This window comes from Miniopterus schreibersii, assembly GCF_964146895.1.
Source record: "Miniopterus schreibersii genome assembly, chromosome: 1".
NCBI classification, from domain to species: Eukaryota; Metazoa; Chordata; class Mammalia; order Chiroptera; family Miniopteridae; genus Miniopterus; species Miniopterus schreibersii.
In genome coordinates, this window is record NC_138101.1 from 23,649,494 (window position 1) to 23,673,435 (window position 23,942).

Consider the following 23,942-nt stretch of genomic DNA (forward strand, 5'->3'; position numbering starts at 1 on the left):
AGAGTAAAGGAAAAATAAATGTTACCCTAGAATTTTAGACTGGCCTAAAAATTGTTCTAGAGCGAAGGCATAATAAAAACATTTTCACATATATAAAGATGGATGTCATCTATTACTAACCCATCTACATTAAAAAAAGAACTGTTAAAGTAAATATTTCTATAAGATGGAGAGTAAACCCAGAGGGACAGAAATGTTGGGAAATAAAAGACAAGAGCAAGAAATAAATAAGATGTGTTGGTAAAATAAACTATTGATAGTAAATATAAACTAATATAAACTTTTTTATTTTAAATGCTAAAATTTTAGTCAAGATTAAGATAGAAATTTTCAGTGGTTAAAGGTTTATTTTTTGTTCCAGAGGAAGGTAGAGATACTGAATAATTTTATAGATGATAAGAAAAAACAGGGAAGTATGCATGTTAAATTTTAAGTGGAATCATTACAGCAGTAGAAATATGATACAAGTTCTAAACCAGCATAGGGGATGGGGTGGGAGGAAGATATAGAAAATGTTATCAATCTAACAGGTAGCAGGAAAGCAAAATAAAAATATAAGCAAAGAAAAAAGAATGGTAAACTGGTAACTGAAGATGGCAAAAGTCCAGATGTGCCACTAAGTAGTCAGATTTCATGGTGTTGCATATCATTTAAATACATTCATATTCTAAATATGGGGAAACAGTTTATTTCTATTTCATTACATATTTTCAGATTTACGTGTTCTGGATCCTCTGGTATCTCATCTGCTCAAGGACTTTGCTCTTGTGATTATCCTCTTAATCTACTACATCAACTGTTTCTCCCTTGACTTCATCATTCCCATTTCTGTATAAAATGCTACTACTGACCTTTCCTTGATTCCATTCTCCATTCCAGCTCCTGCTGAAAGTGCAGATACTGCTTTCACTTTGTCATCACCCATTCTCACCCCAACTGTTGCCTCCATCTCTGATCTTCCTGCTGAAACTGCTGTTGTCAAAAATTACCTGTGATCTCCATGTTTCTAATCCGGTATTCACTTCTGTCCCCCTCCCCCATGAAAATTACACAAATGTAACATAAATCAAACATTACTGTAAATATAGAGGCAAAAAAGGAAAGTGGTTAGACATAGACTAATCAAAATGACTTGGGTTTCAATCCTTACAGTGACTCCATGTTTAAGATACTAGCTGTGTGACTTAGGGGGAAGTTATAAAACTTCTCCATGCCTCAGTTTCCTCATCTGTAAGATAAAGATAATAGTACTTACCTCAGAGAAAATTTGTGAGGATTAAATGAAATAATGCATACAAAGCACAGAGTATGGTATGTGGCACATGGCAAATGCTTAGTAAATGTTAGCTATTATTAATAAACTCTGAAATACTATTTTGTCATTGAATAAGGATATAAATGAAAATTGTTTTAAGGGTGAGATTTTTATTATAAAATACTTGATACTTAGAAAATATGTAGTGTATATGTAAGTTAGAAAACATATTAAAATCAACACTTGAGAATTTGTTTATCAAGGCAGTTATTTTTACCATGTTCCTGTTCCTGTTTCCACCACCAGTGCTCCACACCCTTGCCAACATGAGGTATTGTCATAGTTTTTCATTTTTTCTAATCTGAAAGTAGTAAAGTGGTATCTTGTGGTTTCATTTGGATTCTATTTATAATGAGGCAATCATCTCTTCATATGTTTATTGGATATTTGTATTTCCTTTCTGTGCAAGTTTGTTCTTCTCCCCTCCCTCCTCTTTTTCTAGTGGATTGTTTGTCTTTTATTAATCTGGAGGAATTCTTAAATATTTTCAATACCTGTCCTTTGTTGATTCTAATTATTGGGAATATCTTCTCCTAGTCTGGGTTTTTCTTTTTTAAATGGGATCCTTTGATGAAAAGATGTTCTGAATTTTAATTGTCCATTTTTCCTTGTACTGTTTATATCTTATTAAGAAACCTGATTCTACCATAAAAATAGGCTATATTGTTTTCTGTTCGGTGGGTAAATATTGTAACATTAAAGTCATTAATCTACCTGGAATTGGTTGTTGTTGATGTGAGGTGGATTCTAATTGCCTTTTATTTATTTATTTTTTTGGCGGTGGGGAGAGTTGTACAGTAGTTTCAGTAACTACTTAATAGTCTTTCTTCATTGAATAGTATCTCTAGAACAGTTTTAAGTGGAAGAATCAACAGTGTGTCTGTCCTTGTTTTCCTTATCTGCATCTAAATTTTCACCATTGAGTACAAAGTTTAGGTTTGTTTTATCCTTTAAGGAAATTCCTTTTTGTCCTAATTTTCTAAAAGGGTGTGAAACTTGCATGGGTGTTGAATTTTATTAAATGTTTTTTCTTTAGCTCCCGACATTCTATAGTTTTTCTCCTTTAATCTGTTAATGAGGGGAATCAGTAGCTTTTCTAACGTTTAACTATTTACATTCCTAGCATAAATCCAACTTCTCTGTGATATGTTATCTTTTAAACACATTGGCAGATTGTTAGCTAACAGTTAAGATAATAGGTTTGTATGAAAGCCACTGTTTAATGTAAAAATTTTTTAAACTTTACAGCAGAAAATATGGGTGCAGAAGTCAAAGCTCCACTTAATAAGCAAGAACCTCTCCAAGTAAGAGGTAAAGATATTTCTATTTTTTTGTTACAATGATGTTTTGAATTAAATATATGAAATTAGTTTATATAGAGCTCTTTATAGTTATATTATTATAAGAGTTAGGGTTAGGATTATTGACCATAAGGATTTATTCTCCTATTTACAAGCTAATTTTCTATTGAAGTTCACTTTGCATTTTGGTCACAAATTTTGTGGAAATTGCTTTTTTTCAAAAGACCAAGGAAAGGAGTAATAACAAATAAAGTCATCAATTACTTTATGATTTTAGAAAAGTAAAGTAATTAAAGAACAAGAGATCAGCACCTTTCAGCTGCAACTTTTTCAGATCCAGGTAGAAAGTGGACATTCTTGTCTGACTTTCTTTTCTAGGAGTGATTGTGTGATTAGGGAATTCTTGTTTGCAGCTCTGTTTTTTATAATGAGCTATGGCTCCCAATGAGCTATGACTCCTCTTTCCAAGTCAGCATGTTTCTCGGAGACAGTAACTGTGATTAGGAGCACTGTGGCTTTGGAGTCAGTCAAAACTGGATTAAACTTGTGGTCCCAGCATGTACCAACTGTATGGCTTTGGGCAGTGTATCTGACTTCTCTGAGCCATAGTTATCTCCTCTATAATATGGTGCTAAAAATGGAACTACTTTTGTAGGATAATTTTGAAGATGATGCATAGTGTGCACTCACAATTAAGAATAATATTGTGAAAGCAGTTATTGTCATTAATAATCTGGGGCAGGACAGGCCAAAAGGGATTTCTAGCCACTTTGAAAAAATTTTTAAAAAGTAATTTTTTTAAACTAATCTTTTAAAACAGAGATGTAATTCCCCTCCGTGCTCCAGAGGACCTCATCTGGATTTTGAGTTTTAGGATTATTGGAGAAAGGCAGTTCAGAGACTTGAACTCATTTAAAAAGAAACTTGAACTGCTTTATAGTATGTTTTTTTGGAATAAGGTTTTGATTTTTATATTGAACTTTATTTTTGAAATGTTCTTCTTAAGTATTATTTGTGCATTTGATTATAATACTTCATGTTATTTTAAAGTCTTTTTACCTACTGTAGTGATAGATAATTTTAGTCTTAATTTGCTCTTTGAACTTGAAAGTAGATCAGAAAATTGATGAATTAATAGATATAAGAATAGAATATGCAGTGACTAGATGACAGGTTGTAACAGAATACACGAGTTTCTTCTGTTGTTTTGCTCTTGCTCTTCAGGTATTTGCTTATGTTATTTATATCATGACCAAGTCTTACTTTATGACATATAAACATAGACCAATGTTGAATGTAAATTAAAAAAAATATATATCTTTATTGACTTCAGAGAGAGGAAGGGAGAGGGAGAGAGTGATAGAAACATCAATGATGAGAGTCATTGATCGGCTGCCTCCTGCACTCCCCCTTCTGGGAATTGAGCCTGAAACCCGAGTATGTGCCCTGACCAGGAATCGAACTTCGATCTCCTGGATCATAGGTCTGTGCTCAACAGCTGAGCCACGCCAGCTGGGCTTGAGTGTAATTTTTAATTCACAGATATAATTGATACCAAATTGGTATTCTGTTATTGATGTTGTGGCTTTTTTATGAACAGTTTGATAGTTGGTAATAGGTAAATAATTTGATAGAAGAAAGTCTTTTACCTATAATCTATAATAAACTTCTTATAATTTTTAACTGATAAAAATGTTCCTTTTGTTTACTTCAGCTTTGTTGCATTATGTGAAACAGTCCCATGACTTTCATACTTTTTTACTACAACCCACACAAGAAATACTATTAATAACTTGGTTTATATATAGATTATCATATGTAACTGAAACAAAAGCTTTCACAAAAAGTACTTATTCTTAATTTCATGCAGTACTCTGATTACTTTTTATTTTCATTTTTTATAAAATGCTGGTTTTACTCCAGTTTTAAAAACACTGAAGTAGCCTGTAATTTTTTAACTAAAACTTAAATTTATTTTTATTTAAACTCCAAATGATTTAAATTGTATTTATACAATTTAAACCAACCAGTGATACCTATACAAGGTGTCCGTTAGACAAAGGGTTGGCATTTTGACATCAGTTACAGATAAAATATGGAGATAAAAGCTAGATGCCTACAAATGTAATTCCATTCTATTCTGCACTTGGAGAATTTTTTTTCTGATGCATCAGGGAAAAGATTGATATTTTATGAAATTTATTAGCGAAGCCTCAGCATATGTTAATTTTTAAATATGACTTTTGTTGTGCATATTTTTTGTTTTCCTGTATTTTTTGGTTTTAGTCAAAGCAGTCCTTAAGAAGAGGGAGTATGGACCAAAGTACACTCAAAATAATTTCATCACTGGAGTCAGAGCAATAAATGAGTTCTGCCTTAAATCCAGGTACAGATATATTTTTTTAAGTGGTAATTTGATCTGTCTAAACTAAATGACCATTTATTTCTTAGAATGTGTTACCTGCTACCATCCATGTGGAAACTTTCCCATGGCTTCTTTCTAAATTAAAGAAAAAATTTTTTTTTTGGTTAAAAAATGTTAAAATTATTTGCTTACCAAATTGAAATCTGCTCCACCATGAGCAAATTCAGTCTTTCTGGGCTTAAGATGAAAAAAGCAAGTTTTTCAAAACCTCTGTATCACACAAGATCTTAGGAGTTTTGTTTTTATATTTGCAGGAGTCAGAATTATCAGTAATAAGATTATTTGCATATTTTTATGTTTGACCTTGTAAAGTTTTCCTTTTTTCTTAGCAGAACTGAGTAGTACTTAATTTAGTTAGTACATTTACGTTTATATTTCATATGTGGTTTCTGTTGAGTATAAATTATTTTTACTTCTTTCTAGTATCTTTTGTTACTAATTTTCTTGCAACCATAGAGATTTATTGAGATTATATTTGTCACATATTTAAAATTTTTCCCTTCCTTTGTGTGTTTACCTAGAAAAGTCATATTTATGTGGAAGATTTCTTGGGTTTTTAGAGCTATCAGATCTACCCTTTCCCCCCCTCTCCCTCATGATCATCCTCTACGGTATAGTATCAAAAAATAAGGAATCCCTTAAAAATTTTTTTTAATTTATTGATTTTAGAGAGAGGAAGGGAGAGGGGAAGAGAGAGAGAAACATTGATTGGCTGCCTCCTGCAAGCCCCACATTTGGGATCAAGCCTGAGCCTGGGCATGTGCCCTGACCAGGAATTGAACCGGTGACCTCCTGGTGCACGGGACGACGCTCAACCAACTAAGCCACACGGTCCAGGAGAAATAAGGAATCTTAAAATCAGTTTTATAATTTATATAACTACTTAAACAATAATCAGTTATAACATTGATGTAAAAGTATATTCTGTTTCACGTGGAGTATTTTATTTAGTTCTCACAAAAATATGTGGATTAAGTAGGTTAGGTATCGCTATCTCCACGTTATAGGCCAGGAAACATAATAAAGATGTTAGTGATGACCTAGCTTATTTAGTGAGTCAGTGACTGAGAGGAAACTAGAATAATCTTTTAATAGCTGGTCCAAACTGTTTTACCTGCATGTGATAGCTGGTTGAACTCCAGGTTTAATTTCTAAAACTTGATAATATTCCATAGTTAGCACATTTTAATTTATAGGTCTTTTTATTGCCATTACAGAATTTTCTTAGTATCACCAATAATCAAATATAGGGTGATATTTGATATTTAGTTGTGACTTGATGAATATATAAACTTTTCAGAATTTAAAAGAAGGGAAAAATATTAAATAACATGAAATTGACATATAATCTTTGTGACTTGATTCTTTTGAATGATATTAACACTTAGTATTAATCTGGATGTGAACAAATAGGACAATAAATTTTGAATTCTTAAATAGAGGGATGATACTCTAATCCATATTCTTTCTAGTTTTCACATTTTTTAAAAAAAATATGAGACATTGCAGTGCTGTTGTCCATAGCAGATAAAATGTAAACACTTATGAAGGAACTTAATCTCTACATATTATTTATGGTATCTGTATTGAGCATCAAAAATTTTTTTTTTTAAATCCTCACCCAATGATATGTTTAGAGAGAGGGAGAGGGAGAGAGAGAAACACATTGATTGGATGCCTCCCATACTCACCCCAACTGGGGATTGAACCCACAACCTAGGTATGTGCCCCAACCAGGAAATGGACCCACAACTTTTTGGTGCATGGGATGATGCTCCAACCAACTGAGCCACCCGGCCAGGGCAAGAATACTTTTTTCTTCTCACTGTCTGTAGACCAGTGTTTGTGTACAAAATGCAGTCTTTATAAACTGATCTTTAAATACTATACAGAGCTATAGTCTTTTAAGATGAGGATCAATGCAGTGGCTATTATCTGCTCTTAATAATCCTTTGAAGTACATAAACTGAAGGAACATTGTCTGAATAAATTTAACATGTTTCTTTCTTCAGTGATCTGGAACAACTTCGAAAAATCAGACAACGAAGTCCCCATGAAGATACTGAGTCCTTTACTGTATACTTAAGATCAGATGTGGAGGCAAAGTAAGAGCATAGTTCTTTTAGAATAAAAGTACAAGCCAAATTTGGTATGAATAAAGACACATTTTAGACAGACCCAGAATTTTTTAAATGACATACTTTTATTTTTAAAGTAGAACATTTTTATATTTGCAAATTTATCTGGGAGTTACTAGTATATACTCAACTAAAAATATGTCCTAATTTATAAGAAAATTTGCTGTTGAATTTACTGTTTTGTTTAGATTTAGTTTAGAATTTTCTTAAGTGCTTCATATTTTTTCTAAAGGACCTTATGCTTTGTTGTAGCATTCTCATATAGTTTCTGTGGTTCATCTCGATTTAAATACGATTACAATAAAGTCATTAAAATTGTTCATTGTTGTTCGTCATGTGTTCACGCATAGATCTTTGGAAGTTTGGGGAAGCCCTGAAGCTCTTGCCAGAGAGAGAAAACTGCGTAAGGAAGCAGAAATAGAATACAGAGAAAGTAAGTATATTCAGTGAAAAGCTAAGTTAATTGGAAAGTAGAGTCGTATTCAGAGATAACGTTCCAAACCACCACAGTAAAGCGAATATTGCAATTAAGTGAGCCATAATCTTTGTTGGGGCGGGGTGGAGGAGATGGGATTTGCTTTCAGTTTTTAAAAAGGTACAACATTTGTGAAGCACAGTAAAGCGAAGTTCAAAATCGAGATGTTCCCATAACTTGTAGGTAACAATAGTGCCTATAATTATTTACTCCCTGGTGGTTGCATACCTTTGGCTTTGGCTCTGTTGGTTGTAGCAAGTAGCAGTATCCATTTGGGATTCAATTATTTTATAAAAACAATATTTTGTTTTGTTTTGTTTTTCCTCTGTAGCTTTTTAAAGATCATGAGAGGAAGTGAAGCTAGTTTGTGATTTCCAAAAGACATGAATATTAAAACCAATGGTCTGATTTGAAGATTATAGGTGTTCTAAAAGTGATAGAATAGATGTTGCTCTCTTATAGAAAAGTCTGTTAAATTCAAGTACCACAGTTCTACCTTAATTAACTAATTCAGCATCTATTTATCAAACCTCTGTGAACTAGAAATTACGTGCTTGAGATTTAGATGCACATAAAGCTCTTCGGAAATTTAACAACCCAGTGGTTTAGTGACAAAACCACCTTTATAGAATTAGGATTTATATAATATACGTTTTAGATAATTGATTTATATATGTGTGTATATATATGTACTGATTAATGACAAATGAGATGCATAATTGTGATTTTATAAACGATACAAAAACATAATAAAAAGTCTCTTTTTGACTCCTCTAATACTGTCTCATTTTTCTTCCTAGAGATAACTATTGAAATTTCTCTTTATGTGAATAAACCATCAAATAGATATAAACATTTACATGATTCCAAAGTCATATCTTACAAAATATTTCAGAGAAATTTAGCTTCCATCCCCGTCCTCTCCACCCTGTTCCCTTCCTCTCGCATAGGAAACCATTTGAAAGTTAGTTTTAGGCTCTGGCCAGTGTGGCTTAGTTGGTTGACCATGGTCCAGTGCACTGAAAGGTCGCTGGTTCAATTCCCAGTCAGAGCACATGCCCAGATTGCAGGTTTCGCCCCTGTTGAGGTGCGTACAAGAGGCAACCAATGGATGTTTCCCTTCCTCCCTCTCCCCCTAAATCAATTTAAATAAATAAATAAATAGTATTAGAGTTATATTTTCTGTTTTTAAAAAAATATAAAATAGCATACATATATACATGTATTACATATAAAACGTAGTAAAATAACATATCACTACCCCTTTCATAAGTAAGACATACTAAACATACTTTCTGTCCTTGCTATTTTTACTTGAGAGTATGTCCTAGGGGGCATTCTATAGCAAAAAAAGAGTCTTTGTTTCTTTTATAGCACTCCATTATTGGGGGTTATACTATAGTTTATTCAGTCATTCCCCCATAAGTTGTTTCTGGTCTTTTGCTATTAAAATCATGATACCAGGAATAGCTTTGTCCATATATTAAAGGAAATATTTAAAGTAGCAAAATTTGAAAAAACACGGTAGTAGGAAAATATTTCGTCCTGTATTTTTAAACTGAGTTAAAGATGAAGAATTGTTTCTTATATCAAGCTTAAATAACTCATTAATTTTAGGTAATTTTGATAAGAGTGCCTTATCAAACTGCCTTTTTCGAATTGTAAATCCAGATTTCTCCCTGCCTTTTTTTTAAATTATGGTAAAAAAAAAAAAAAAAAAGGCATAAAATTTGGAAGTGTTAAGTATATTCACATTGCTATGAAACATCTCCAGAAAGCTTTTTTCCCCCAGAACTTTTTCATTTTATGAAACAAGCCATACTCGTTGAACAAGAACTCCCCTTTTTCTCTCCTCTCCAGCCCCTGGTAGCCACTATTCTACTTTTTGTTTCTATGAGTTTGACCTCTGAAGATAACTCATATAAATGGAATCATACAGCATTTGTATTTTTTAGTGAGTTACTTCACATACATAGCATAATGTCTTCAAGGTTCATCCATATGACAGGATTTCTTTTTTAAGTCTGAGCAGTATTTCATTGTATGTATATACCAGATTTTGTTTGTCCCTTCATTCACCCACGGACATTTTGGTTGCTTTTACTTCCTGGCTATTGTGAATAGTGCTGCTATGAATATAGGTGTATAAATATCTCTTTGAGACCCTACTTTAATTTGTTTTGGGTTTTTTGGGTATATATCCACAAGTAGGATTGCTAGATTACATGGTAGTTTTAATTTTTTGAGGAACCTCCATATTGTTTTCCATTGCAGTTGTACCATTTTACAATCCCACCAGCGTACATAAGGTGTTCAATTTCTCCACATCCTCACCAACACTTGTTTTCTTTTTTTAGGGATAGTAGCCATTCTGATGAGTGTGAGGTGATACTTCATTGTGGTTTTGATTTGCATTTCTCTGATGATTAGTGATATGACTATCCTTTCATGTGCTTGTTGGCCATTTGCATATTACCTTTGGAAAAAAGTCTGTTCAAGTCCTTTGCCCATTTTTTAATTGGGTTGCAAATCCAGATTTTTTTATAATTTGATATTTTTGCTGATAGGTAGTGGAGCATATGCAGCATAGTCTTAAAGAGAATAATTGTGTTAACCTAAAATGTGACTGATAAGAATATGGATGAGCTAAATGTATTTGGTGATTCTTTTCTTATAGGGCTATTTAGAAACCAAAAAATATTAAGAGAATATAGAGACTTCCTGGGAAACACCAAGGTAAGGCTAGCTTTCTTACAACATTTTGTTTTGTTTACTGTCATGCCCCAGCATCTAGTACTGTGCCAGGCATACAGTAGTTGCATAATAAATATTTCTTATATGACATAAGGCAGAATATCTGAAGTGCTTTAATACAAATGTGAAGTGCAACATACATGTGTAGCTGAATTAGTATTTATTTTTGGTTGGGGACTAGGGAAGGCTTTACATACAAAAACGACACTTGGCTAGACATGGGGGAGGATAAGTAAAGCTTGGAGAGATTGCAGTGGAAATGATGGTATTCCAGGGAGAGGAAAGAGCGAGAGGAAAACACAAAGTATACATTCACGGAATAGCAAAAGAACATCAACTCAAAAATGTTTCCTGAATATGTTTCTCTACTTATTTACTTTTGTTTTGGTCTGGTTTGGAATTAAACACATTATTATCACTTGAGATCTTTAGTTTTTAGTGAACAGTCAGGAGGTAAATTAGAGTAGCAAACTTGTTGGCTTTGGCCATTCGTATTTAAAAGTTAAGAAGTTGCTCAAGAAATGAAAAAATTTTAGAGTTGATTTCTAGTCAGTATACTTTATCCATAGAGGATATGTTGTTGTTTTTAATTGATTTGAGAGAGAGAGAGAAACATCAGTTGGTTGCCTCCTGTATGCTCCCCAGTTGGGGATTGAACCAGCAACCTAGGTTATGTGCCCTGACTGGTAATCGAACCTGCAACCTTTTGGTGGTGTACGGGATGATGCTTCAGCCATCTGTGCCACCTGGTCAGGGCTATCTCTAGTTTTTTGTAACCAACTCAGATCCTTTCTGGAAGAATGCAGGAAATCAAAATAAAAATTAAGGTTCTGGAAAAGGACTCAGATGTCCTTTGAATTTCCACCTTTTCACTTTTTATAGAGGAAATTCTGGAGAAACAATTAAATAAGTAAACCTGGTTGTTTAGAGGTATTGATAGAAGACATATTTTCTGGTGCGGTAGAGTCATTTATAAGCATTAAAATTTTTCCTAGAAATTTTAGAGGTTTTTTTCTTTTTATTGTTCTTACTGATTGTTTTTCTTTTATAGCCACGTTCCAGAATGAGATCAGTTTTTTTTAAGGGGCCAGGAAAAGTGGTGATGGTTGCTATTTGCATGTAAGTACTGAAAAATAAGCCTTTTAAAATAGAAATACATTATTTTACGTATATATTCTTGAATGTATAAATTTATTGGTATCTTAATAAAGAGAGGTTTATATTGTTTTAGGAGGAAGTTGAATGTCTTTGTTTTTGTCAGTGAATTGATGGGGGAAGAGTACATAACCCATGTTTGTGCTGTGTAAATTTTTGATACTGTTAAAATCTAAGAACAGTTGCTATCTGAAAATTCTCTCTTTCATTAAAGTTGATAGAGATCTTTTTTAAAAAAAGTTGGGATAGCCAAAGTTATTTTTAGAGTAATTAAAACAACTTGAGCTGTAGCTTCTGAAGAGTATCTGCACTCTTATTTTTCTTTCACTTACCTTGGTGTAGAACGTAATTGATATTTTTGCCATCTTTTATCCTCTGTCTTCTTGATTCCTATTGTTTTATCTTTTGTCCATTTTGTTGAATAATCTATTTTAAAATGCTTAAAAGCATTGATTCCATAATTCATTAGTTCTTTTATTTCCAAAATACATATATTACATGTGTCTGGAAATACAAAATTCTTATCTTTAAGGATTGGAGGGACACTAAACTAGAGGAAGTCATTTACAATTATACAGAGAAGAGGTGATGATGCACTAAAAAAGATAGTGGTGTTAGGGATGTAGGGATGGAGAGACATGGTTAAGTTCAGAAAGTATTTAGGAGGTATGGAAAAAGATGTTGCCATATTTCTGGACAATTAGAGAGATATTGCACCATCACTGAGAGAAGGAACACTGAAAGGAGGAGCAGGGTGGGAGCAAAGGAAATGTTGAGTTCAGTTTTGTATGGAGTTTTTATAGGACACCCAGGTGGAGCTGGTCAACAGGATTAATTTTTCTGTCAGTAAAACAGGGTTAGCAATTAAAGTTTTCTTCATCAGAGGAATGTATGTAATACATGTGAACTTCTTAGCACAGTACTTGGTACATAATATGTACTTCATAATTACTGTTAATATTTATTGGTGTGAAGCTTAGGAGGGAGATTTAGATTAGAGATTTAGAGTTGAGAGTTCTTAGTATATAGATGATAATTAAAGCTGTAGGAGACTGTGTATAGTATGAGGAAGAAAAAGCCCTGAGGAAAAAACCTTGATGAATGCTAACATTTGAGAAGTGGGTGGGAGAAAAAGAGCCTACTGAGGAAGAACAAGGAGCAAGGTAGGAAGAAAACGAGGAGCTTCATGGAAGCCAAGGAAGACAGTGATTTAAGAAAACAGTGGTAGCCCTAGCTGGTGTGACTCGGTTGGTTGAAGCTTTGTCCCATATACTGAAGGGTTGTGGGTTCGATCCCTGGTCAGGGAGCATGCAGTAGGCAACTGGCTGATGTTTCTCTCTCACATCGGTGTTTCTCTCTCTCTCTCTCTCTCTTTCTCTCTGTCTTTCTCTCTCTTCCTCCTCCCTCCAAAATTAATGAAAAACATATCCTTGGGTAAGGATTAAAAAAAAGAAAATAGTGGCAAATACTTCTGTGAGATTAAAAAAAATACTAAAATGTTTCTAGGAACTTTATAGCAAGAAATGGTTGGAGGTATTGGAGGCAGAAGCCATTATTTAATGCATTGAGACTACAAGTGAGGAATACTGAGAAGCAGGAGCAGATATGATTCTTTCAAGACATTTGAAGTGGAGGAGGGGATAAGTGGAGGAAGGGGACGTACAGTTTCCTCATTTATAGAACGATAATGTTAATATTTGTGTAATAGAGTTATGATAACACATGGTAAATGACTAGTATAGTGCTTGAGATAAATCATGCTAGTCATTACTGTTGGAATCTGAGCAGCTGGCTTGCTCAGAGCTAATCTGGTTTATTTTAGCATCTATGCTCTAGTATGACCCAGAGACTGTTTGGTCTAGATTTTTCTTCACCTATTTCAGTAGACAGACCTTCACCAAAGTCTTGTCTTTGACACTGTTCTACTGGACAGTATTGAGTGCAGAACTTTTACCTACCTAAGACGCATAATTTCCTTTCCAATTTTATTTTGTCCAAATGTAGAACATTCTCTTTTCCCTTCAGTTCTCAAAATGCACTTACTTTACTTATACACATCATGCCTTTTCATTTGAGTATTTAATGATACCATAATCTATATTTTTCAGATTTATACTCTTGATACTAGAAATGTAATAAGTTCTTGAAGGCTAGATTCTTTTTAACTTACTTTGAACATAATCTAGTATAGAGGTATATATGCTCAATTAAATAAGCTTTTGGTGAAAATTTGTGTCCAGACCAATGCTAAATTGCTTTCTCTTTCTCTCCTAGCAATGGATTAAATTGCTTCTTTAAATTTCTTGCTTGGATTTATACGGGTTCAGCAAGTATGTTCTCCGAAGCTATACACTCTCTCTCTGATACTTGTAATCAGGTGAGGGATAAAAGCTTTTTTCTTATTAATTTTCAAGTAATTTTTTACCGCTTTAATCTAAAAGTTGGCCTGTTTAAAAACTGAATAACTCCTATAGTTGGCATGTGGAAGAAAATTGTTTTATTTTGAACAATGAAATACATAGAAATATGATCATGATATTTTAAAGCCGGTTGTTAGACTTCAGGAACTCCCAATAGTGGAATATGAAGTATAAGATTATCAGTCACTAAGTGTTTGGGCAGAAGATTTGTAGAAGAGATTCCTACATTAGGTGGAAATTTTATCTCTGAATATGAGTTCTTATGATTGTAAGAGCCAATTAAAATTTTTGAATAATGACATAAATTAGTCCCATGGGATTGATGAATTAAAATTTCACATTAGTTTAGTATTTTGAATTCCTTTCCTGAATTTGCAAATGAAGAAAGATTTTTATAAAATTAAAATACCTTTTATAATTCAAATTTTGCACACTACAAACCTAAGCCTTTTTAAAGAACACAATAAAAATTCCTACTTGTGGTGGATCCAAGATGGAGGGGGACTGAGCGGAAATTACACCGACACTCTTCCAGTACCAAACAGAATTACAACTAAAACATAAAAAATCCACCCTGAATAATCAACTGCAACTGAACTAGCTGGGTAGCACCCTCATAACAAAGGATGAAAAGTGGAGACCACATAGAGACTGGTAGGAAGTATGGAGGCACCAGAGGGTTGGCTGGGCTCTCACAGGCAGCAGCTGAAGTTCCAGAGGGATATCTCAGTTGTGGGGGTTCCCACGGAGAACTCTGGGGCCTAAACCCCAGGCTGGGCTTCCCAGTGCAGAGCACCAGAACAGAGAAAAGTGCCCACGTAACATCTGGCTGTGGAAAGCAGCAGGGTTTCTACCTGCCAGATAGAGATGGCTGGAAATGCAGGCACCCTCGTAAAGAGCCAGTGCACAAAGTTTCGTGTGAAGCCAGTCACCTTGGGCTCCAGTGGAGGGAAGGCAGAGTGGACTAGAGCAATGTGAGGAGAACCCAGGGGGGGCTGGCTGAGGGAATAGAACTCAGAGGGCATCCATCTGAGTTCATGATGTCATTTCCCCCATATAGCAGAGGACATCTTTCTCAGGCAGACATTTACATTCCAAGCAGCTTTTGCCTGGGGGGTTGGGGGGAAGCAATTGCCCCACCCTGCTGGAAAACTTCTGGCCCCACCCATGGAGTTTCTAAATCCTGAGGCTCATTAAGAGAGTAAATAACAACCTCTGGTTGCTTTGAGTCTTTGCCTGATTTGCTTCTGGACCCAGGGCTTGGTAAAGCAGACCTTGGTTCTGTCCAAACACACCCAGGCCCAGTGGAAGAAACCAGAAGATGTGGAGTGTGAAAAACATCAAAATAGGGTACTCAGGGCCAGTCACAAACAGCATCTGACATAGGCCTGCATCAGAGACCATCCAAAAGACTGGGAGTCTTAGCAGATCTACCTAATACGTAGGAGCAAATCCAAACAGGCAGCCAAAATGGGGAGGCAAAAAACCTAGCCCCAAATGAAAGAACAAAGGAGTTTTCCAGAAGAAGAGCTAAGTGAAATGGAGATAAGCAACCTATCTGATACAGAGTTCAGAATACTGATGTTAAAGATGCTCAACAGCATGGACAAAGATATAAGAACTATGAAGGAAATTAAGAATGACATAGTAGAAATAAAAACATTGGAAGGAATAAACAGCAGATTAGGAGAGGCTGAGGATCAGATCAGCAAATTAGAAGAAGGGGTAGAAAAAAATCACCCAATCAGAGAACCAAAAAGAAAAAACAGGAGGACAGTTTAAGGGAGCTGTGGGATAACATGAAACGTGACAATATTTGCATCTTTGGAGTGCCAAAAGAGGTTGAAAGTAAGCAAGGTTTAGAGAACCTATTTGAAGAAACAATGGCAGAAAACTTCCCTAACCTGGTCAAGGAAAAAGTCATACAAGTTCAGGAGGTACAGAGAGTCCCAAGCAAGAAGAACCAAAGAGGCCCAAGCCCAGACACCTCATATTTAAAATGCCAAAAATTTAAGACAAGGAGAGAATCTTAAAGGCAGCAAGAGAAAAGCAATCTGTTACCTACAAAGGAGCTCCCATAAGGCTATCAGCTAATTTCTCATCAGAAACTCTACAGGCCAGAAGGGAATGGCATGAAGTATTTAAGGTAATGCAAAACAAGGATCTGAAACCAAGACTATCCAGCAAGGCTATCATTCAAAATAGATGGTGAAATAACTTCCCAGACAAAACAAGGCTAAAGGAGTTTATCACCACCAAACCAGCATTGCAAGTAATCTTAAAGGGACTGCTGTAATAAGTTGAAATAGAGAGAATGAGAAACATAAGCATAAAGAAATAAAGTGGCAATAGATTAGTACCTATCAATAATAACCTTAAATATAAATGGATTAAATGTCCCAACCAAAAGACGTAGGGTAGCCTGGCCAGGTGTGGTTCAGCGGTTGAGCGTCAACCTAGGATCCAGGAGATCTCAGTTCAATTCCCAGCCTGGGGCACATGCCCAGGTTGCAGGCTCGATCCCCAGTCAGGGGTGTGCAGGAGGCAGCCAATCAATGACAACTCTCTCATCACTGATGTTTCTGTCTCTCCCTCTCCTCCTCTCTCTGAAATCAATAAAGATATATTACAAAATAAAAAGACATAGGGTAGCTGAGTGGATAAGAAAACAAGACCCAAATCTATGCTGTCTACAAGACACCCATCTCAGAAGAAAAGACTCACACAGGCTGGGGAAAAACCCCCAAAAACTTCTGGAGGACTTTAAAGGAGAGATTGACAGCAATACAGTTATAGTAGGGGATTTTAACACCCCACTGACTTTCCTGGCTAGATCTTCCAGACAAAAAAATCAACAAGGAAACAGTGACTCTATATGACACACTCAATCAGATGGATTTAATTGACATTTGTAGAACATTCTACCCCAAAGCTTCAGAATAGGCTGCAGAGTGTCTCCACATGGGACATCTCAAAGGCAGACCACATGTTAGGACACAAAACAAGTCTCTACAAGTTCAAGAAGATTGAAATCTATCAAGCATCTTCTTGGACATTTACATCATGGAATACTATGCAGCTGTAAAAAAGAGGGATCTCTTACCCTTGCTAGCATGGTGGGACCTGGAGAGTATTATGCTAAGTGAAATAAGCCAGTCAGAGAAAAAGAAGTATCACATGATCTTATTCATATGTGTAATCTAATGAACAAAATAAACTGATGAGCAAAATAGATCCAGAGATATAGAAGCATGGAACAGACTGATGAATCTCAGAGGGAAGGCGGGGGTAGGTGGGGAGAGGTTAACATAAGAATTTTTATGCATATATGCATAACCCATGGTCACAGACAATAGTGTGGTGAAGGCCTGGGGGAGGGGTACAAGGTGGAGTGGGTCAATAGGGGGAAAAAAGAGGACATTTGTAATACTTTCAACAGTAAAAATAAATTGAAATACAAAAATTTCTACTTGTGTTATTTCACATTTTAAAGAATGTTGTGTATTAAGAGACTACAGTAATTAGTTATACCTCTTTTCAGTTTTTAGTTTTACCCTTGTTATATAAGAACGAATTTGGGAGACCTTACTGTAAAAGACAACAGGTTCAATAAGAATATTTAAGACAAAGTTAAAAATAATAAAATGGTAAGGAGTAGGGAGAGCCATCTTAACTAAAAATTAAACCCAAGAATTCACCTAACTCACTGTAAAATGGATTAAAACCTTAAAACCCTTTGCAAAATAAGGAAAGAAATCAAACATTTGCTATTAGTACTATTAGTACTCTTTAATTAAATTTTTATACAGTACTTAATAACTACTATTAATATATTTCCATTCGGTTGTGGAGTGGACAGAGGGAAGAGGGGTTGGGGAGAGATATATCACATATTATCTGTTTTGTTGAAAGCTTATTTGAACTTACGAAAATTAAAATGCAAAAATATTTGTACATATGGATAAGGAGATATGTTTGGTTATTAGTTTCATTATTAGTTATTAAAACATTTACGATAGTTTTTCAGTGTCCATACTTTTAAGGACTATTCAGGAGTTTAAAAGAATGCAGTAGTTACACCTATGTACTGACCCGAAATAATAATGATAAATTGAGTAAAAAAAAATCAAATTGTAAACATTATGTAAAGAATTTTTGCTTCCAGCCATGATGGACTAATGGGTAATGAACTTAGTCTTTTTCTGCAAACAACTAAAAAACTAGATAAAATATATGAAACAGTGTTTTCATACTTTGGACAATAGTCTCAGGACAAGATCATGATTCTTGAGAGAAGGAAAACAAATTGAACTCTGTGATTATTTCTGGCTTTCAGCTTGGAGACACATGTGCAATAGTGGAGCAAAGTGGGCAATAACAGTCTCATTAAGTTGAGAAGGCAGAAATTAGAATTTAGCAAGTCTGCAGAGGCTAGAAATTACAAGGCAGAGTTCCACAGAGGATCAGAGTTCTAAGGATCGAGCTTTAACTTAAAAACCTGCCAGAACAAAGCCCCACACTCAAGAAGGAAGATAACAAAATCCAGACACTCAGTATAACATTTGCAGTGTTTAGCATTTAATTAAAACAAAACAAAAAGCCAACAAGCAGAACATTTGACTTATAACTAAGAGAAAAATCAGCTTTTAGAGCTGAAAAATATATCTGATATGAAAAATTCACTATATAGAATTAATAGCAGACACTGGGAAAAAATCTTCAGCGAACGTAAATATATGGCAGTAGAAAACATTCATATTGAGGGAAAAAGACAAAAAAAATGAAGGGAGCCTCAGTGACCTGTGAGACAATATCAAGAGAATACTATGAAATGTTTAAGGAAGATATAATACCAATAGTAGAGTCTGTCTAATACAGAGAAGAAGGAAATGCTTTCCAACTCCTCAAATAAAGGCCAGCATAACCCTGATACCAAAACCTTACAAAGATGTTACAAGAAAGAAAAATACGACTAGTATTCATCAAGGACATAGATGCAAAAATCCTTAAAATCAAATTGAGTCTAGCTCCCTGGCTGGTGTGGCTCAGCGGTTGATCTTTGACCTGTGATCCAGGAGATTGTGGTTCAATTCCTGGTCAGGACACATGCTGGGGTTTTGAGGTTCGATCCCTGGTTCCCGTCAGGGCACATGCAGGAGGCAACCAGTCCATGTGGCTCTCTCACATCGATGTTTCTCTCTCCCCGTGTCTCCCTCTCTCGTCCTCCCTCCCTTCCACTCTCTGAAAATCAGTGAGGGGAAAAATTCATGTTCTCATTTTTGCCATATTTACTTTAGGGTGGTGTTTTTAACTAGTCCTCCACCTTCATTTCCTCCTTCTACATCCCTGATAATCACTGCTCTGTATAATTGATAGGCAAAATTCCTGTGCATGGTTTTGCAGTTTCATTAGTAATGTATTGTCCATAGACAGTATATACTGTTTTAAAATTTGACAATCTTTTTTTGTACATTTATACAAGTTATTCACATAAAAAGATATTAACACCCTAATCCTGCTTTTCTCCTCAGAGGTAAAAATGTAGTTAAATGTGCATATTTCTAGACCTTTCCCTGTGCTTTTTATTATATGTAGTTTACAAAACATAAGTCCTGTACTGTACATACTGTTTCTAAACTTGCTTTTTCCCTCTTATACCTAATGGTAGGAGCTTTTAGCATGTCAGTACATAAAACTCTATCCCAACTCCATTCTTTTAAGCTGTAGTAGAAGTGATTTATGTTTTGGTTATACCATTATTTATTTTGCCATAAAGCAGTGATGGATTTTAAGTTGCTTTCAGATTTTTCGTCTTTTATAAGCAATGGTGTTTTGAACCTCTTAGTGTTCATTTTTATTTCTCTTGGGTAAGTATTAGAAACCAGAATTGCTGGACTATTGGACATGTGTACGTGTATTTTTTTGTCATTTCCAGATAGCATCCTCCAGATTGGCTTTACCACATTCCACTCCTCATTCACTAATGATTATTTACCTTTTTCCTTCTTCTCCATAGGGTTTACTAGCATTGGGCATCAGTAAGTCTATTCAGACACCAGATCCTACTCATCCGTAAGGAAATTGCCTTTATTTTTTTGTTAGTTTTGGTGGCAAGTCATTGAAATAAAAGAACTTAATTTTAGAAACCTGCTGTTTATGTACCTGCAGTTTGTGTTAAAGATTTGGTCATTTCTTCCACTGAAGTACACTATATTCACTGCTGTGTCAAAGTAAATTTAAGATATAATTTGAAAATAGTGTTTAAATTATTTATATGCTTTGTAACGTGGCATACTGATCTTGTTCTTTTCATGTTTGATAATTAAAAACAAAGCAGGTGTTTTGATCTTAGAATTCTGTCTTACTTGGTCAAAGGAAACATATATTTCATACTTAGACTAATAGACCACTCAATCTAAAATCTTAGTGATATTTTCTACTAAATCCATATTTAATCTATTTTAATCCTCCTGTTTGATTTGGAAATAGCATTGTGTTAATATTTCAGATTATTTACTTGTAAAGTGAGTATGCTTTTTAGAATATATTATTTTGAATCCTACCAGTTATTCGATATAGAAATGTTTTGGTTGCTTCTAACATAACCACTTAAAACTTTTGAATTTCACATGCATCATTTTTAAAAACACACTTCAGTAGTAGAATTTGATTAATCATAAGACCAAAAAAATGTGCTTTTATTTCTATAAAGAAATCTACCTGTTTTATATAAATACCTTTCCTTACTTGAAAGCAAGACACTAATGTTTTCTTATAAATAACATTTTTGAATATTATATTTCCTGAGCAGTTTTATACACCAAAAATTTTAAAATGGTAAAATTTAAAAATTTTAGGCTGTGAAGATTTCTTCTCAAGGTGTTTTCAATAACCTACTTTAGTGCTGCACAGTAGAATCTTCAATAAAATCTGTTCAACATAATAGTGGCTATTGAGCACTTGAAATGTCGCTAATGAAATTGAAGAACTACATTTAAAATTTTACTTTGTTTTAATTTATTTAAATTTAAATACCTTATGTGGCTAATGATTTATTTTGGACAGTGCAGATCTACTGAATTAAAAATTTCAGTAAGAGCCTAAAAATTTCTTGAAAATTCATAATGAAAGTAATTTCGTTTTAGATCATTTACTTTAACTTAAATAAATATATATATATATAATTCTATATTACTTTGGTGGGAGAAACCTTGAGAAGAACATTATCACATCTATAAACTAAGAGTTCCCTGTGTCAAGATTACATATTTACAAAAAGAATTTAAAACTTGGTTTTTAATAAGAATTCTTGTTTAAATTTTCATCTGCCAGAAGGATGCCATAGGGTTTGGGTTTAGGAGTAAGTTTCTTAGGAAATACTCTTATTGATGAGTGATTCTTTTCCTTTTATAGTATGTCATATTTTTTAACTTAATGCTCAGTATTTTACTGATATATACAGAAATACAAAAGAATGCACACATAAAGACCAAAGATGCTTGAAAAATAATTGAGATTTAAAAAATTGTCATAAAAACACCCAGAAAGCTGAGCTCTTAATAGTAGTCAGTTGCTGTGTGCTAAACTCTATAGAACCAGCAACAAGTATCTAGTGTCAAAATTATAGGTAATATGAATCATCGATTGGCTGTACAAGAAGACCAGAATAATTCATTTAGAAGCTGCATTACAAGGCAACTTAAATGTTACTCTGTTCATTAAACATCTGAATGCATTTTTTAAAAACATTAATTTTACCAGCATTTGTGATACATAAAAGTAAAGTAGTTCTAAATCAAAACAGACAGTATGGACATGGAATTAACAAATCCCTTTATTAAATTTATATTCATCATATTTATGTATTTTCAAAGATCTTTCAGTTTTTTTCCACTTTATATGTTGATTTTCTGATTAGATTTGAGTTTGGCACTTAAACTTTACTTAAATATAAAATTATAACATCTTAATATTGTAAGAAGTTTTTTGTTTTCATTGACCTAGTAAACATATATTTTGAAAGTAAAGCATCCGTATTTCTTGTAAACTATATTACCGTTTTTATTTTCCAGGTATGGCTTTTCAAATATGCGCTATATTGCGTCACTGATTAGTGGTGTTGGTATTTTCATGATGGGGGCAGGATTGTCTTGGTACCATGGAATTATGGGCCTGCTTAATCCTCAGCCAATGGAATCCCTGCTCTGGGTAAGCAATTTTCCCCCGCAGTTTTGAAGTAATATGAAATAATGTTTATAGTGGAATGTCCTTGTCATATTGATGTTAAAGAACAGGACTAACATATACCTTCTTGACTATGTTATATAGGGTTATATATGTATAGTTGTTTTTTAGAACATGACTGAGCATGACCTCTAAATTAATATGACTCATTGTCTCCTTGGTTAAAATACTGGGCAGTTGTGTTAATTTTTCTAGTTTCTATTGAAGAATAAGAAGACCTGTTCACTTTTAGTTCCAAGAACAATCTCCTATCAGTAATTAAAATACCCAGTCCCATGTAATAGTCATATGTTGAAATTGCATAGAAAGTTAAAGCTTCTCATTTTCCTCATCCTGGTAAGAAGCCTACACTGGAGGAACGGGAGGATGGGAGCATAGTCACCTTATGTATTCTCCCACTCAGGGCTTCTCCTCTTCTCTCATACTTCCTAGATCGCCTCTGGCAGCATTGAAAGTTGGGATGGGGACAAGAAAGTACTACTTTTTTGGCATCAATGTCATTTTGAACTGGTTTCCTTTGGCCTTTGTAGAGATTCAAAGCTGGTTTTGTTTTTTTGTTTTTTCTGTCATGGGCACTTCGTGGAGATTATCCTGCTTGGCCAGCTCCCTTGACGAACACAGATTGGTCATGTAGCACACCCTCTTAGCTTCTGCGTCTCATGGTGTCATTCCAGACTATATCTGCTGAAGTGGCTTTGCATTTGGCAAGAAGTCTTTCGGGCAGTTGGTATCTTTTCAGAAGACCTCAATTCCATGTCTGGATCCTGTGTGTTAACACACACATCTTTAACACATTATTTGTAAGAGTGTTTTTCCCCTCAAACTCAGACATTCTCCTCTGCTGACACAGCCAATAATCAGTTAGCAGACTTGCCTATAAATTTATTTTTCAGGCAGTTTAGACACAGTTCACTGTAACCTCTAACCTCTAGGGACACACATCCAGCTATCTAAGCAATCTCAACAGCTGAACAGCTTTCTCCAAAGAAATCTTCATTTTTGGCCTCTTTAACCTCAGTTGTGCCTATGTGGGCTAGTGGTTGTGGAGATTGGAATTGTAAAACCAGGCTTGGGCCACCCGTGCAAGGCTTTGAATAGATGTATAGCTCTCATTTGGGAATTGGGGTACTTGTAACCTACTTTGTTCTCAACCTGAGTGAATCTCATTTTAACATCTTGTTACACCTATATACTTACATAATAACAAGCCTATTAAACAAGGCTTTTTCTATTTTTTTTATTGACTAGTTTCTTACCATAATACATTTCATATAATTAAAATGAACAAGGGTATGTCCTTCATTCAGCAAAGGTTTGGCCACGTTATAGATATCTCATTGTCTTAGCATTCATCTAATTTGTAAAATACTACTTTATAGAGGCAACAAAATTAATTACTCTGGAGTTAGGGATTGATTAATTAAATTTTCAATTGTGTATAAGTTTTAAAGCTTCTAGAAGCTCTTCTATCTTTTAGTAACTAAATTGGCTTCTTTCCATTAGACTATGACTGTTTGTTAATAAACAATGGATTCAGCACACCATAGACCAATTTATATTTATTAGGTATTATCTTGGAATCTTGGCAGATATGGTATCTTCCTTTATTGGGTGATAAGTGTGTCTTAAGTCCTCTCTGGAAGGAGATAGGAGGATTAAAAAATTGCTAGTAAGTTTAGTCACTATGTTTCACACTGGCAGCATGATTAGGTTCG

The 23,942-nt window shown here is 34.4% G+C and overlaps 1 protein-coding gene across 1 annotated transcript in view; it reads left to right on the forward strand.

Annotated features, from left to right (window-relative positions):
• The window catches only part of SLC30A9 (solute carrier family 30 member 9), a 60,459-nt gene that overhangs the window by 15,085 nt on the left and 21,432 nt on the right, over positions 1–23,942 (forward strand). Inside the window, exons 3-11 of the mRNA XM_081139207.1 lie at positions 2,564–2,626; positions 4,903–5,002; positions 7,054–7,146; positions 7,530–7,612; positions 10,332–10,390; positions 11,460–11,527; positions 13,838–13,940; positions 20,000–20,055; positions 22,056–22,191. Of these exons, the coding sequence (XP_080995333.1) occupies positions 2,564–2,626; positions 4,903–5,002; positions 7,054–7,146; positions 7,530–7,612; positions 10,332–10,390; positions 11,460–11,527; positions 13,838–13,940; positions 20,000–20,055; positions 22,056–22,191 (761 nt within the window). The remainder of the gene's footprint in view (positions 1–2,563; positions 2,627–4,902; positions 5,003–7,053; positions 7,147–7,529; positions 7,613–10,331; positions 10,391–11,459; positions 11,528–13,837; positions 13,941–19,999; positions 20,056–22,055; positions 22,192–23,942) is intronic.